We start from the raw sequence: 16,218 nt of genomic DNA, 5'->3' as shown, positions 1-16,218 counted from the left end.
TCTGCTCAAAACCATTCACTGAAATGCATTTTTGTATGTGAACCACATTTACTCTTTTTGTTGCTCTAATAAGATTACTCATGTATCACATGGCCTCAGTTAATTCTGGGTGTGCTTCTCATTGTGATCATCAGGATTTAAGTGCAAGTATTTGTGTAGCAATTATAAAACTTGCCCCCTGGTATTTCAGCTAAAAAAAGCTCACTTTACATCAGGGGTGAAGGAACTTAGACAAGGGACCACGGGGAAAAAAAAAACAAAAAACAAACACAACAACAAATGCTACCAAGGCCAGAGCAAGAGAGTTGCAAAATTTAAACCAATATTTGCTATAAAAGATTTGTGGTGGGGAGTCAGCCCTACTTCTGACTCCCTCAAATGTCCTCACTGCTGGATTTCACACTGCAGCTCTACCCGAACCTCTCTTTGACATTCCCTTTGCTACTGACAGTAGGTTTGTTGTCCCCCTTGCAATTCTGACAAAACTTCTGTCTTTAGTAACATTTGCAGAGTGGATCCCATCATTTTTTTTCTCCTAACATTAAGGACCACATTGCAGGCACCAACCAGAATGTGGCTGAGCTAACACAGCTTTTAATTTTGACTTCACAAGTGGAAACACACAGGCATGTACTTGGCTTAGGCTACACGTTCACCCAACTAAATCTATTGATGGAGTCTGCAGGACCTGGAACAAACTTATTTTTAGATACCGTAATCTTCAATATACTAACTTGCTTTTACTCTTGGTCTAACATATGTTGTCTGCCTTCTTCATCTGCAAGGAAAGCCAGCTACATTACTCGCTGCAAATTTTAAAACAACTTTACTCAAAGCAGCTTGCAACAATAACTGAAGTGTGGCTATCTCATACAGGAATAACACTTGTGGCTCTGATGTCAGGTACATAATTTGCCCTTTGTTCTTCATTAAAAAATAATTCATATACCCTAAAAAGAAAAGAAGCTTTAAAAATTAATTTGCACCAGGCCTCCAAAAAATGTTGTTGGAGGCTCATACATGGTTTAAAGAACAGTTGGAATGCAGTTTGGAGGAAATCTTGATAAATTTCTGCCATTTGGATTACAGCTAACAGCTTCTTTAACACAATTTTAATACAATAAAGCAACACGACTGTAACCATCTTCCTGAGAATGGCAGAAAAGGACCATAAAACTGAGCGGCACATTTAAAATTACTTGCAAAATATCGGCTCTCTGTAAACAACACACAATAACTGTAATTAATACCAGTCCTTTAAAGTATTCCTAAAGTCTACTGAAATCTAAACCGGCAGTGTGCGACTGGGAGCCACAACTGCATCCCAAACGACATTAAAAATGACAACAGAAAATGAAAGATCTCCATCAGAAGTCAAAAAGTTATAATCCATTGATCTGCTGAATGGGGTGACACCTTTGCCCTTATTATTTGTAGAGCTTTTCTGGGAGGATCTCAGGACTTTACTCTTTAGCTAAGCCTCAAAAGTTCAACAGCCTGCCAGTTATATAAACACTATTTTACAATTTGAGTTATTTTCCCAGCAAAAGGACCGCTCCAGGGGCGGACTATTTGAATGATCTCTCTCACAAAATGAACGCTGCTTTAACTCGTAGTTGCAGAGCTCCAGAGCGGCCGAAGGAAGCCCACCCAAGCGGCGCCCAGCCCCGCTGGCAGGCGGCTCCGGCGGGCAGCGGACAGAACGCGCTGCAGGTTGGACCGCACCTAAAAACGCCCGCTCCAGCAAGTGCCTTCAGGGAAGAAACTCTGAGCGAGGGCTTGGGAAAAATGCCTTATTTTAAGCAGCAAGCAAGTAAATAAACACAAACATAGAAATGGGCTGGAGCAGAGGGAAGGCGATCGCGCCCCGGCAGCGATGCCGCAGCCCTAAGCCGTGTTGTGTTGCTGGTGCGCGGCGCTCCCGCTGCAGGGAGGGATGGATGGATGCTCCGGGCGGCCCCGCGGGGAGCCCCGAGCCCCGCCGTGCCCGGCTCCCGGCTCCGCGCTCCGCGGCCGCGGGGGGATTTCCGCCCGCGCGGGGAGGAAACCGCGTCTGCTCCCGACGGGGGAAAGAAGCCCCGGGAGCCCGACCCTCCGGTGGGTGTCTGGTTGGGCTCTGCCAGTGCCCGGGGTCGGGACGGGGATGCTGCCGGAGCCCCCGCCGCAGCCCAGCGCCTTTCCAGGGCGCCCCGCGCCGAGAGCGGCGGCCCCGGCATCGCCCCGAGCATCCCCGGGACCGGAGCCGGGGGACAGCCCCGCTCCGAGACCCCCCGAGCCCCCGGCCCCGCTGTCCGGCCCCGGCTGGGCACAAACACGCTCTCAACAATGGGCATGTTTGCAGCAACATGATCTCACCTAATAACGCCGAATAAGGCAATGACTGTACGGGGAAGCGATACGATCCTGCCGGTCTCACCACACGGCGCGGAAAGCTATTTGCAGATTTGCTAAGCCCTTTTGAATGAATGCATCTGCAGCTGACCTTTAACAATAGACGCTGAAATAGCACAATCTGTGGGACCAGATTTGAGGGGGGGAGGCGGGAAGGGGGAAGGAAGAGATGGGTGAATATTGTAATCTCTGCAATCTCATTCACTTCCTTTCCCAAACCCCCGCGCACAGGGAAAAACAGCGGTATTTTCCTTTTCGCCGGGGCTCTGTCTCAGACGAGCCGTTCCCAACGCCGGCGACAGCCACATGGCACCCGACAGCCGCGGCCGGCGGGACCGGCGCGCATCCCCGCCGTGCCCGCCCGCATCCCGCGGGCATCGCCGCGCTCCGCCGAGGGGCGACTGCGACAAGGATGCTCCGGCCCCCTCTCCCCTCCCGCCGCTCTCTCACCTTCCCTGGCTTTCAGCAAAACGGTGTTGGCAACGATGTTTTCCAGCTCCATTGACGAGCTCGGGCAGCGCAGGCAGCGGCACTGCAGCAGGACGTCACTCCGAGGTGCGGAGTCTCCGGGCGACCACCCGCCGGCTGCCCCTAGCGCGCTGTCCCCCCGCGCATCATCCCCGCCCGCTCCCCCGCGCTGCCCGGGCGGAGGCGGCGCTCCCCGCACCGCCCGCTCCGCCGCGCCCCGCTACTCCATCCTCCGCCCCGCCGGCTCCCCCGGTGGTTTGAGGGCTCGGGCGCTCCTGCCTCCCTCCTCCGGGGGTGTGGCACCGCGGAGCGGCCCCGCAGCCCCGCGCAGGCGCCGGCCCCGCCGGCCCGGGCACGCCGGGACGTGTAGTCCGGGGATGGCCCCGCCGCACCTGGCGCCGGTTCCGCGGCCGCGCGGGGTCCCCAGGGAGGGACGGGCGCTGTCCGCCTCGGGCAGGGGAGAGCACGGGCAGGGCACGGGCGGGGCCGGAGCGCCCCGGGTGGTGCGGTGGGTGCTCTCCGCCGGGGATGCGCGGGGCGGTGCGCGGAGCTCCCGCGGTCCCGGCCCCGGCACAGCCCTGGAGCCGCGCTCCATCCCGGCCCGGGGCTCCCCTTGTCCTGCCCACGGTCCCCGGGGCTCCCGGCCCGGCTCTTGGTGCCCGTCACCCCCGCAGGTGCCCACACCGGTGGGAAGGGGCCGCCGACACCCGGCAGACGTGTTCTCCCCCCGCCCCTCTCCGCCCGGGGCTTCTCGCCGCTCTCGGGATCTCAAAAGCCCCCATGGAAGAGCCCGAAGGGAGCCCCATCTCTCCTGCCACACCGTTGGCTTCACCCTTGTAAGGAGCTGTGTGAGGCATCGGCCACTTGTGGAAAGTTTGTGAATTTTAAGCGTTAGATTACAACATAAACTCTCTCCTGTCTACAAAGGACAGATGCTCATGTCAGCGTGATTCTGATTTTCCTAGCAACGGGGTAGATCGATTCATCAGGCCAAGCAATGAAAGAGGAATAAAAACGACCCATTACTCTCACTGACACTCTTCCCCATCTGTATTTGCATTGATTAAATCCACACGAAGCAAATCAAATTAACATGCACCTTCTTGTAAGTGGAACGTAGACACTACTTTTTTTCTTTTTTCTTTTTTTTTTTTTTTAATTGTACCAATTTATTTTTTTCCACAGGCACACAGAAATGACCTGCAATAGCAGAGCTTGCAGACAGCCTAGAACACAGTTTCTGAACATAGGAAATAGATGAGAATGCACTTAATGAATAATACCTTGGGGGTAAAATTGCTACAATAAATGCCTTTTGTACCTGATTAAGTGTCAAAGGTTTGACCTTTGAAAGTTATTGTGCATAGCAGGTGGCACTGCTATGTACAATCTTCCACAACCTCTCTCCTGTAGCTTCAGAAAAACATTCAGCCTTCAGAGCCATTCTATGCTGTGGTTACTTTCTTTGTAATACAAGTCCTATACAGCAGCAGTTGTGTCTGTAAGTACCGGAAGATTTTTCTCTGATTAAATAATTCTTGAGGGAGAAATTGCTTCCTGGAAACCAGAGCCTTAGCACAGAGATGAGGCTCCTAAGGAGCATCTGCCCTGCTTGTTGTTTGAACTCTTCTGTGCAAGCACTGATGTAAACAGAGCAGATTATGTTCAGTTCTAAGTGCATTTCACATCCCTGCCCAGCCTCCCACTAATGATCATCATAAGGACAATGCAAACATCCCAATGTGGCTGATGGTGGAAGACAGAACTTTTATTATACAGAATGTTTTTAGTGCTACAAGCTACTCCTCTCTCCAGAGGACAAATGAAGGCATGTGTCTAAGTGCCCATTTTGTGAAACACCACTCACTGCAGCAGCAGTGGGCTATTGCTGTGTCTGCTGCACTTCAGGATGAGACTGATCAGTGGGGAGGGATTTACCTTCGTGGGAGACTCCACAGGGAGCACTGACTGTGTTCGCTGAGTTATTTTTATAGAGGTGCCTGAATGAAGAGGGCAGATCTTTAAGAGCTCAAGTGTGAGTTGCACTGGCACGTGCACCCAACAGCTCACTGCTCCTCTTTTATCTAATATCTGTATGTACCTCTAGATATGTGGAGTCACTCGCAGTGTTGCCACATACTTCTGTGGGACAAAAGTATGACTCCAGCACGCTGATGTTGTCCTGTGTAGTTTCAAATATTTAATTCTTGAAAGGGCAAACCTATCTATCAGAAGAGTTACGACAGATGGGGTTTGGAAATCCCACGGAGCTACCTAGTGTTCATGAGCGGCGCAGCTCCGGCGCGCTCCACGATCCTGGCAACCACAGGCACACTCACCCAGCTCCTGCAGGAGCAGGGACAGCCAGCCAGCAGCGTCTGTGCTGCTGCCACAGGGGTTACTCCAGCTCAGCTGCACGGCTTTGCATTGAAGTCGACCAGAGGCAGCCACATAAATGTGGCTGAATGCAGGAAATGGGGATATCTGAGCTCTGCTCCCAGACTGCTGAGGGTCTGCAATAATTTGTGTGTCTTAGTTACACATCTATATGGAGAGCAGCGATTCTGACTCCATGCTTACTGGGAAGAGCAGTGGAGAGGGTTTTTTCAATATTCTTATGTTAACTGACAACACCCCCCACCTTGTTTCTAATAAACCTGACTCACTGTGGTGCACTAGGACATGGAAAGAGGTGTGTTCACTAGCACTCACTAGCACCACTTTGAAAAACAAAATCAAGGTGATTAGTCTTCACTGCATCTCTCTTTTCTACTACATTTTTAAAGCCTGATTTAAACCCCTGATATATGACACAGGCCTAAGATGGATGGCCCCTCTCATGGATGTGGCTCCCCATGTGTTGTCAGAGCAAGTTCCATTGCACAGAAAGTCCATCAGTTGGCTTTTGAAAAACCCACTGCAGCATTTGGACTCTTACCTCATGACTGCTTCACAGCTGTCAGTATCTTCATTCTCACGTCACCTGGAACAACTGGTTCTCAAAACCAACATAAAAATTAGAAAAAAGTAGATTTATTTATATCCATTTTCTCTTGTGGTGACACATACCTTTAATTTCAAGCTATGTCCACACTTGATTAAATGGAACAGTCAGGTTCTCTGTGAGTGAGGGAGAAGGAAACAGAAGACCTGTAAATCTGTTCCACTGCTTATCTGACTCTATTCACTCTTGTAAAATGGTGCTGAAATATGTGGACTCAAAGACAGGGTGGCAGGGAAGGAACACAGGTCTCTGATCTTGATTCAACACTTGCTAGGAGAAAAAGGAAAATTTAGTCTGAATCATATGCAGAAGCAACTAATATGAAAGGAAAAAAAAAAAAAAAAAAAAAGGAGAGGCTACCAAAAAATATTTCATATTCTGAAAAATGTGCTTTCTAAGGTGCTTTAAAAATGTGCTTTAAAATTTCCATCTGAAGTCATTCAGGAGAGGCTCCTAAAAACCTCCAAGTGCTGAACATGAGGGCGAAGCCGGGCTGGCAGCCATCTTTCCTTTATAGGAAAAGCGAGGTTTGTAAATGAAACGCCAACACCGAGCGAGACCCAAATGCATCAGTGTAATAGGAACAGGGAGGCAGCGAGGCACAGTGTGATATTCTGAGCCACTCGAAGGATGAGTCATCGGCAGGGTGGGCTCGCACAGCTCCAGCCAGAAACACAGCGGCAACACACCCAGTTTGATCCTGCCACCAACCAGAGAAAATCCGCTCGGCCTCAGCACGGCCACCTCCAAATGGAAGGATAAGACCCCTGGTGAACCAGATGTCAGAAAGGCTTCTGTCTATACTTATCAATTGGAAACATACCCTACCAGCAGCTATCTCCTAAATCCATGTTCTAACAATTAATGCAGTAAAGCCCGGTCATGATTAGCCCTAAGCTGGATTGTGCTTGGAATTGCTTCTGAAACTTATTGCTACGAACGGGCAAATTCTTTCTCCTCCTGCTGAGCTTGGGTATCAGCAGGTGGGAGCACACAGGCCTGTGAGAGCATTTGCAGGCAGCTGGAATATTTTCCAGCGCCCCTGTGTGCAAGGACAGAGGCTGCCATCTACCAACAGTCACGGGGTGATGCATCGTGTTGCCTAAGCCAAACTTTTTTCTTTGGTTTAGATAAAAATGTTTATGCCTCTGTTGTTGTTGTTGTTTTGTTTTTTTTTGTTGTTTTTTTTTTTTTTGTTTTTTTTTTTTTCCATTTCCCAGCCTCTTTTTCAGTTATCTATTTCCTCAAGGAACATAGAGGACAAATGATTGTTAGAGCATTTGATCACATGGAATAACATAACCTTCTAGAAGATGAGCAGATTTTATTTTTAAACAAGCAGACATATGTATCCCATACTCTGCACAGAATTTGCCACTCAGTGATCCACAGCAGTAGTTCTGATTTAGGATTTGCTTATCCCTTTCATCAAGTTTAGAGAGGAACAGCTATTTTTTCCCTAAAATTTTATTGTGTGAAAGATGATCTTTCAAAGAGCTCTTTAAAATCTAACATTTACAAAACAATAATGGAAACAACCCACAAGCATTGTCTAGTATTTTTTATCAATGAATCTTATAGCTTTTCACCAGAAAAACATAGTTTACTATTCCCAATTAGGAAAAGAGAGGCACAAAATGGGAGCAGGCAGATAAGTATCCTAACCAAAAAGAACATTCACATCTCCCATTATCTATTCAGGTGCCTTATGGACTACTCTGCAACTCGTATACCAGCTTCTCCTTAAAGCTTGCTGAAATCCCTGGAGAGTCTTTCACCAACTTCACATCTCAATTTGAATCAGGTTTGAAGACAGCAAAGGAGACAATTAACAAGATTTGGAAAAAGACATACATACGGTATCACTCGGTAGATTGATTTTGAGCTTTGGATGTCAGAAAGAACCAGGTTTGGCTGCTGCTCTAGCCTGTGCCAGAGCTTAAGAAAAGGAACAACTTTTATCAGGTGCACTTTGGTAGTGACAAGGTCCATCTTCAGATTGCAGGGATGCTCATTTTGCCAAAAGCAAAATGGAAAATACCCCCCATTAAATGGCAGTGTTTCAAGCTTTTGCACAGAGGTCTGAGAAGCTGAATTATGCTGCCTCATAACAAAGCATGAGCAATATTTCCCCACCTGCAAGCCAAGAGTTTAAACAAAGAGTTTTAAACAAATATAACTTTCCGGGGATGGGGGGGAAGGGCATTGGTTTAGAATACATCAACTTACAAGTTTTGTGAATAATCATCTGTGGATGAGACAGCCATCCTCAGGAAATCCGAGCAACAGCCCTTTTCTGGCTGCCACAATGCAGCTCCCGCTGCTCAGGGAAAGGAACCCGGCCATCCTGGGCACACAGTTTGTGCCCAGCCCCAGGGCACTCATCTGGGTGAGCACATCTCTGTGTCCAAGGGCGTGTAACAGGTATTTCTTGCACACAGTCATGCCATCCTGCACTGCTCTGAAAAGAATCAGCCCAGGTAATGGCTGATGGTTTTGCTGCTCTCCACCTACAGCCACTGTTCCACAGGTGTCCCAGGCTCAGCCTCACAGCTCACTGCTCTGCTTGCAGCCCTCAGCAGCAGCACAAAGCCCTCCCACACCTCCACCCTGGTCACAATCTCCACAATCGCTCCTTCCCTCTCCTAATCCAAGGCTGCAGACTAGGGCAAAGCTCATCCACACTCTACTTGACATACTTTCGAATGTACAAATTGTTCACTCACTTCCACTTTCATTAGATAACATTAGATAACATAATTCTGGCTGCTCTGCTAGGAATTACTTTTTTTTTTTGAAAAGATTTTCAGAGCCACATGTTCAGCTGTCACTGGCTACATCTGGATTAATAAATTCAAAGTGCCAGTGACTGAAATTTGCCATGATGTAAAATGCCTGGTGTTCTGGAAAACACCAACTAATACTGTCCCAAACAATTCCTAGGCATAGTAGAGAGTTAACACCAGCTAGTTATCAACCCTAACAGGCATGTTGAACACAATCTCTTTCGAACCTATTTTGAAGGCTGAGAGGTTTCACTATTACAGAGGTGACTGGACCATGCAGATGGATCAGCACCAGGAATAAGTTCAGAAGTGTAGATTTAGCATTCATTGAGTTCATCCCAGGGGTAGCTGACATTGCTCTGGCTGCCTTTGGCTTTGCCCCCGATGCTGATGGCTGAGCTTATCCTGCTAGCAGAGCCAGACTTTTCTCTAGTTCACAAGGCTCACCCATTTTAAAATGTCATGGATATTAATAAATATGTGAAAGCAGAAACTACTAAAACCCAGAAGAGAAACTGAGTTCAACTTGGTTTAACTGTTTAGATGAAGGAACACAAAGAAGCAAGCTAGGAGCTGTGAATATGGTGAAGGGCCTTGAGGGGATGCTGTATGAAGAGTGGCACCTGGTCTGTTCAGCCTGGAGGAGACTGGGGGGACAACATTGACACATTGCAGTCTACAGCTTCTTTGTGAGAGGAAGAGAAGGGGCAGACACTGATCCCTGCTCCGTGGTGATCACTGACAGGACCCGAGAGAACGGCCTGAAGTTCAGTCAGGGGAGGTTTATATTAGAAAAATATATTAGGTATATTAGAAAAACCACCAGGTTTTAGGAAGAACAGAGGGTGACTGGGTGCTGGAACAAGCTCCCCAGGGATGTGGGCACGGCACCAAGCCTGCCAGAGTTCAAGAAGTGTTTGGACAACGCTCTCAGGCACATGGTGTCGCTCCTGGGGCGTCTTGTGCAGGGCCAGGAGCTGAACTCTGATGACCTCTCTGTACTCCTTCCAACTGAGAATATTCTGTGATTCTGCAACTGTAATCTGAGTGAGTTCAATAATGTCAGAGCCAATTGCAAGCGCCTATGTGGAAGGTTTCTGGGCACAGGCCGGGCTGTATCAGCCCACAGCAAACAGCACCCAGCCCTGCGAGGCCCGGGCACAGCGCCGGGGGGACATGGCGCTGGTCAGGCCACACCTGGAACCCGTGTCCAGCCCTGGGCCCCGCTGTTCTGGAAGGGCACAGAGGTGCTGGGGCAGCTCCAGAGAAGGGGACTGCGGGAAGGTCTGGAGCACAGGTCCTGTGAGGAGCAGCTGAGGGAGATGCGGGAGGCTCATTGTGTTACTCTCCACAACTCCCTGACAGGAGAGGTCGGGCTCGGGCTCTGGTCCCAGGTAACAAATGGCAGGACAAGAAGACATGGCCTCAAGCTGCACCAGAGGAGGTTTATGCTGGACATTAGGAACAATTTCTTCACAGAAAAGATGATTAGACAGAGAATAGGCTGCCCAGGGATGTGGTGGCGTCACCGTCTCTGGAGGTGTTCACGGAGAAAGACTGCCTGACCCGGTGGTGCTCGGCGGCCGCAGGTCGGACTCCGCGGTGGGAAAAGCTCTCCCAACGCGATCGATTCCGTGATCCTGTGCCCGCGCGTCCCTCCCCGCCCCCGGCGGGTTCCGCCCCCGGGCCCGCCCCGCTCGCCCGCCCGCCGCTCGCCATGGCCGCCGCGCTGGGGAGGCTGCTCCGCGCCGCCGTGAGTCCGGCCCGCCCGCCGCCTGCCGCCCGGCCCGGCCTGGCCCGGCGCTCACCTCCCTGTCCCTCCTGTCCCCGCAGGTGCCCGTGGCCGCTGCCGCCGCCAGGAGGGGGACGGCACAGCCCCCGGCCTGCGCCCGCCGTCACTTCAGCCTCGGTAAGTGCGGGAGGGCGAGCGGGGGACGCGGCCCGGAGCGCCCCCGGGCCCGGCCCGCAGCTCTGCCTTCTCCCCTCCGCAGGCTCCCCGCGGCTCGCCGCTGCCGTCACCCAGCACGCCCCCTACTTCAAGGGAACGGCCGTCGTTAACGGAGAGTTCAAAGAGCTGAGCCTAGATGATTTCAAGGGGAAATACCTGGTTCTCTTCTTCTACCCCCTGGACTTGTGAGTGCGCGTTTCTCCCCTTCCCGACGGGCCTTCTGCCCTGATGAAGGTCATCACAGGCGCTGCAGGTCGTTCTGGTTTTGCCCGATTTGAGCCAGTCTTGCAGGGCAGATGTGCCTGTTTCTAGAGCGTGAGTGATAAGATTGGGGGCACATGGCCATTGTGTGTTAAAGCAGCGGATAGGGTGGCTGGAGAGCATCTTGTAGCTGTGGGGACTGCATCAGGAGCTGGCTGTGGTTCTGTTACAGTCAGATCCCAGGGGTGAGGGCATTGCCTTGCAATTCGGGCCTGCCTTGGAGTCTCTGTCCTTGAAGCAGCAAGGCCAGCAGAACTGCAGATACACGACTTCAGGGCAAAACATGACAGGAGGGGGATCAGTCTGCTCAGAAGATGTGAATCACCAAGAGCATCCTAGTGCATGTGGGCACATGGAGAAGGGTTTAACATGCAGACCTTTCTGCTATAGTTTCCAAAAACTCTCTGGAGAGTCTCTAGTAGAGACAGTTCCTCCATCTTTTCAAGGAACCTCTCTAGAGCTCAGAGACAGTAACTGATGTGCCAGCTGTGTGGCTATGACTGTTGATTTGGGATCAAAACTAACCTTGAGCAGGCTAAAATTATCCATCTAAAGAAAATGCTCTGCTGCATTTGTGCCTAGAAACACACAAGAGAGTCTTCTCTAGAGAAGATGGCAGAATTATTACAGCCTGATCTCTCTTCCCACCAGCACCTTTGTCTGCCCCACGGAAATTGTGGCTTTTAGCAACAAAGCGAAAGAATTTCGTGATGTGAACTGTGATGTGGTGGCAGTTTCAGTGGACTCTCATTTTACTCATCTGGCCTGGATAAACACACCACGAAAGGTAGGAATTGAGTATCTTTTCAGGGCTTTCTCTGTTGGTTTGGTTCCTTTTCAGAAGAGCTTCAAAGAAGAGGAGTTGAATAAATAATTGTGCCAACACTGATTTTTAATAGATTTCCTAAAGTCGTTCTACATTTGATGACATAATTCTGACCTCTTTCTCTTTTTCTTAATTATTGGTTTGGGTTTTGGACTCGTTCTGCTGTGACCCTTGGTAATATTGTATCCTTGTACATTTATCTCAAAAGACAAATGTTCAGTTTACATATCACTGTCCCAAGATGCCTGTGTCAGCTGATAACGCACAAAAACTGTCACAGAAAAGGAGCAGCAGCTGTTCAGTCATTACTGTTAAAACAGTGGTGGCTTCAGGATGGAAGCAGAAGAACCACCAGTTTATTGGAGCACTTGTATCCTTAACTCACTTGCTGAAAGGGTTCTGTTCTTGCAGTACAAGTGGAGTTTTTTGGCTTTCTTGAAGAAAGGAAAGTGATGAAGACAGCCTTTTACTGGAGAGGAGCCTCTTTCAGATGTATATAAAAATACATGCTTTTGATGACACAAAGCATCTCCCTGGTTTAGGTAGTTGTAGAGAACCAAGTGTCCCAGGAAGGTGCAGAAGGTGTTGCTGTGTGGACAGCAATGTGCAGGAGTGCTGCAGGCTGGGTGCCTTCTGGCACCACTGAACATGCAGGGGAGGGAGGAGAGTTTGCTGGATTTAATACACCTTGGCTGAGCCTGTCAAGTGTATTTCTTTTCTGCATGCTTTGTTGAAAGCTCAGCAATGTGGCTGTGGCCTGATTTCACAGCTTTATCCCAAAGGTGTTCAGGCTATGTCAATTGTGCACATCATATTTTACAGATGCACTGACTATTCTGAGTTGGAAGGGACCCACAAGGATCATCGAGCCCAACTCAAAACACCCTGTAGAGGGTGGAAAGAATTCCATGGTGGCACAGGCAGGAAACTGACACCCAGAGAAGCTGAAGCCTTGGTTTCTCTGACATCTGTGCTCAGAGCTCTGTGTAGGGAACTCTGTTGCAGACAAGTGTTTGCAGGATCAGGGTCTGAGTGGCTGAGATTACACAGTGATTCACTGATGATGCCAAGAATAGCAAAGCTAACAAACTCCAGCCTTGTTTCAAGGTTAGAGAGCTTATCTCTCTTGCAGTCTCAGTATGTGGCAAAACTGAAAGAAATCTTGTTTGGCTCTTCCAGTAGTATTTCAATTGATATGTGAGAGGCAAAACCAAAGAAAAAAAGTGCACTGAATAGAGCAGCAGAACTCTGACATACTTAGTGTGCTGGTAGGAGCATTGTGTTTGGAATCATAGAATTGTTAAGGTTGGAAAAGACCTCTAGGATCATGAAATCCAACTCACCACTGCCACCATCACCATGTTCACCACTAACCATGTCCTCAACTGCCACATCCATAGGTTTGTTTCCCAAGCCCTGGGAAGCCTGTTCCAATGCCTGACAATCCTTTCTGTGAAGAAATTTTTGATAATATTTGATATTGGTGCAACTTGACACCATTTCCTCTTGTTACTGTCCTGTCCCTTGTTACCTGGGAGAAGAGGCTTACCCCCATCTGTCTGCACCCAATTTTAAGTAGTTGTAGAGAGTGATAAGGTCACCCAGGCCTCCTTTTCTCCAGGTTAAATATCCTCAGGTTCCTCAGTTGTTCCTCCTCAGATATGTGTTCCAGTATTTGTTTGTTCACAGGTTTGTTTCCCTTCCCACTATTTTCATCCTATTTAATTCTTAAATATGCAGTAGAAATTTTTCTATTCAAAGCTCTTGAATAGGGTACAAAGGAAGTTTTTCTGGAAATTTATGGCTGTTGCCATTGGTAGCCTCTTACCACCAAAATAAGCAATCCTGAAATGCTCAGTGCAAAAGAAATTTTTGCTTTCTAAAGAAACAAACTGTTCCTGAATAAAACAAACAAAGCAAAAGCAAAGCAACACTGCACACACTTTCTTGGGGCAGATGCTGTGGTTGTGTTTTGTTGTTACTGTGCCCTCAAGGACATAAAATCAGCAGTTCAGGAAGGATGATCCTATGGAGCTTTTTGTAACCAAGTGGAATCTTGCTGTGTTTTCTAGAGCGGCGGTTTGGGCAAAATGAATATTCCAGTTCTGTCGGACCTCACAAAACAGATCTCCCGTGATTATGGGGTGCTGCTGGAAGGACCTGGCATAGCACTGAGGTAAGGCTGGACTGTTGCTGGCTGTGCTGTGACACAACCCAGCATAATCAACATAAGGCACATCGTCCCCTCCTGTGGGGAGATGGTGTGCGGTGTCTTCTGCTGCAGGATGGCTGGATGCCACCCTAGGAAAAGGGCACATGGCCATTTTGGCCACGAAGCTGAGAATGGCTCCAGGCCTCTCTGAAAATGTGTGAGGGAAAAGCCAGTTCTTCTGCTCTGTGAGAGGGGGAGCACTCCATGTCATTAAGGAAAAAGCAGCACAGAAGGGCAATTTCTGATAATTTTTTCCATAGTAGTCCCTGAGATGCAGTGGATTGGGTAGGAGTCTTCTGGAGACCTTCAGTTCCTGATCTCTTTGGATCAGGAACTTTTGACTTTTGTTTACTGACAGATTAAGTTAATTAGTAAGGTAAGATTGGGACTTTGGTTTTCACAAATACTTGTATGCAATAGGATTTAATTTAGTAGCATAATGCACAAGCAGCTCTTCACTCAATACCTACAGATTGGACAAAAAGATGTGGGCAGGATGCCAACTTTCAATTTTGAAGTACAGGTAGAACATGGAGTTCTCCCTTTGCTTTATCTGCCTAGATTGAATAGTCTCTATGCATACTTTGTAATTGCACGGTACCCTAGCAGTGGATCACTTTGCTAACAAACAAGACACCAGATGCTCCCAACTGATGCCTGTAACTTGGGAGTTACAGTTAACAGGAGTTAGTCACTGAAATCGTGCATCCAGTTCCTTGTGTTTGGCTTTGGAACATGATTTGCCTTCCCTAAACTCATGCTCCATTGCAGAGGTCTTTTCATCATTGACCCAAACGGGGTCATCAAGCACCTGAGCGTCAATGACCTGCCCGTGGGGCGCAGTGTGGACGAGACACTGCGCCTGGTAAAGGCCTTCCAGTTTGTGGAGACACACGGGGAGGTGTGCCCGGCCAACTGGACTCCAGACTCCCCAACGGTGAGGGCTGCTCAATACCATCCTCCTAAACATAGCCACTGGCCAGGTTGTGCTTGGCTGAAGGGCTGGGATCCACTCTGATGGGGGGTGCTGGACTGAGTCTGTGCCTGTTGTCTGAACACAAAGCTTTTATCAGTTGAGCTACTTCAGTCTGTTTATCTAAGTGTGGGATTTCTGTGAAGAAAGTTAATGGGTTCCTTTTAGGAGATTTGTGTTCAAAATTATGTTCAAAATTATGTTCAAAACTCCAGATTTGACTTGGACTCTCCATTAACTGAGTTCAGATTTTTTACTTATTTAATGCATTGTAATTTAACAGGAAAAATGTGGTTCATACTTAAAATTTTCAAGTAGGAATTGTACATGATTTAGGCTTTTGTCTTTCAACCAAGTGCAGAAACAAAAATACATTACTGTTTTTATAAAATATGCATGGATTTTCTTGGATAAAGTGTCAAATCTGTAATTTTTTTATTATAACCATACCAAGTAATAACTATACTTTCTTTTCTTGACAGATCAAACCAAGCCCAGAAGGTTCCAAGGAGTATTTTGAAAAAGTGCATAAATAAACACTCAAATATGTGGACAAAACTCCTAGTTTTGTCCACTGAAGACATTAGGAAAACAGCTATGATTGTAAAAATTAATAATAAAAAGCTCTCATTTTCTCATGTTTAAGAAGAAATTAAATGCTGAAATATTTACTGACTCCCTTGTTTTGCTTTAAAAAGGGTAAAACTAAGGCTTTCCCCCTGTCTTCTGCAACTTCAGTTGCATGGATTTCTGTTACCATTGATCATCTTCCTGAATGTGATGAGTACACAAGTTACAGTTGCCTTCTACTGGCTTTTCCCTCTTTCTTTAACTAGTTTTGGACCAGAAAATGTCCTGCATTTCTTTTTCTCACACAATATAAAATTCTGTCAAAAAAAAAATTGAAATAAAACAAGGATAGAACTTTGATACATGGTTGGTTTGTAATTGTTGTTTGTTTGAATTTTGTAGAGGAAGAGATTAATGTAGCAAGTAAAAATAATTTAAAAATCATTGGGTTTGTGTGTAAGTGCACTAAAACATGGAATGAATGTAAATATGTGCCATTTTAAAAAGGCAGCTGCTCATGAGCACTAACAAGCATGAATTAACTTTTTTATTATTATTTTTCATTTTTTAAATTTTTTTCTGCGAGATGGTAAAAACTTGAACCCCCACAGTGCACTTACTGGAGCTTCATGCCAAGTGGTGTGTTGTTTCTTTTTTTTTTTTTTTTTTTTTTTTTTTTTTTTTTTCACTTGAATTTGCTTGACTCTTGTACTGCTTGAAGCTGATGTAGCATCTCTCCAGCTATAATAAAATAATCTTAACGTGGCCTAGCAGCAGGT

General features: G+C 47.7%; 2 protein-coding genes across 2 annotated transcripts in view; one reads left to right on the top strand and one right to left on the bottom strand.

Annotated features, from left to right (window-relative positions):
• GRK5 (G protein-coupled receptor kinase 5) overlaps positions 1-2,988 on the bottom strand; it is a 156,299-nt gene extending 153,311 nt beyond the window's left edge. The window contains exon 1 of the mRNA XM_083866633.1: positions 2,842-2,988. Coding sequence (XP_083722759.1) covers positions 2,842-2,893 — 52 coding nt within the window. The 5' untranslated portion in view covers positions 2,894-2,988. The remainder of the gene's footprint in view (positions 1-2,841) is intronic.
• A 7,367-nt stretch (positions 2,989-10,355) lies between these two features.
• PRDX3 (peroxiredoxin 3) lies at positions 10,356-16,212 on the top strand. Its single transcript, XM_083866632.1, has 7 exons — positions 10,356-10,402; positions 10,483-10,558; positions 10,641-10,782; positions 11,510-11,645; positions 13,757-13,860; positions 14,668-14,833; positions 15,352-16,212. The coding sequence occupies exons 1-7, from the start codon at positions 10,367-10,369 to the stop codon at positions 15,403-15,405; spliced, it is 714 nt and encodes a 237-aa protein (XP_083722758.1). The 5' UTR covers positions 10,356-10,366; the 3' UTR covers positions 15,406-16,212.
• Positions 16,213-16,218: the final 6 nt, after the last annotated feature.

This window comes from Zosterops lateralis (genome assembly GCF_965231275.1).
Source record: "Zosterops lateralis genome assembly, chromosome: 8".
In the NCBI taxonomy this organism is placed as follows: Eukaryota; Metazoa; Chordata; class Aves; order Passeriformes; family Zosteropidae; genus Zosterops; species Zosterops lateralis.
Note: the sequence above shows the minus strand (reverse complement) of the source record. Positions and strands in the feature narration are given on the sequence as shown.

Coding starts and splice junctions, on each gene's coding strand:
- PRDX3 (XM_083866632.1), top strand. CDS start 10,367: ATGGCCGCCGCGCTGGGGAGGCTGCTCCGCGCCGCC. Junction 10,403..10,482: donor GGAGGCTGCTCCGCGCCGCC/GTGAGTCCGGCC, acceptor CTGTCCCCGCAG/GTGCCCGTGGCCGCTGCCGC. Junction 14,834..15,351: donor GGACTCCAGACTCCCCAACG/GTGAGGGCTGCT, acceptor TTTTCTTGACAG/ATCAAACCAAGCCCAGAAGG.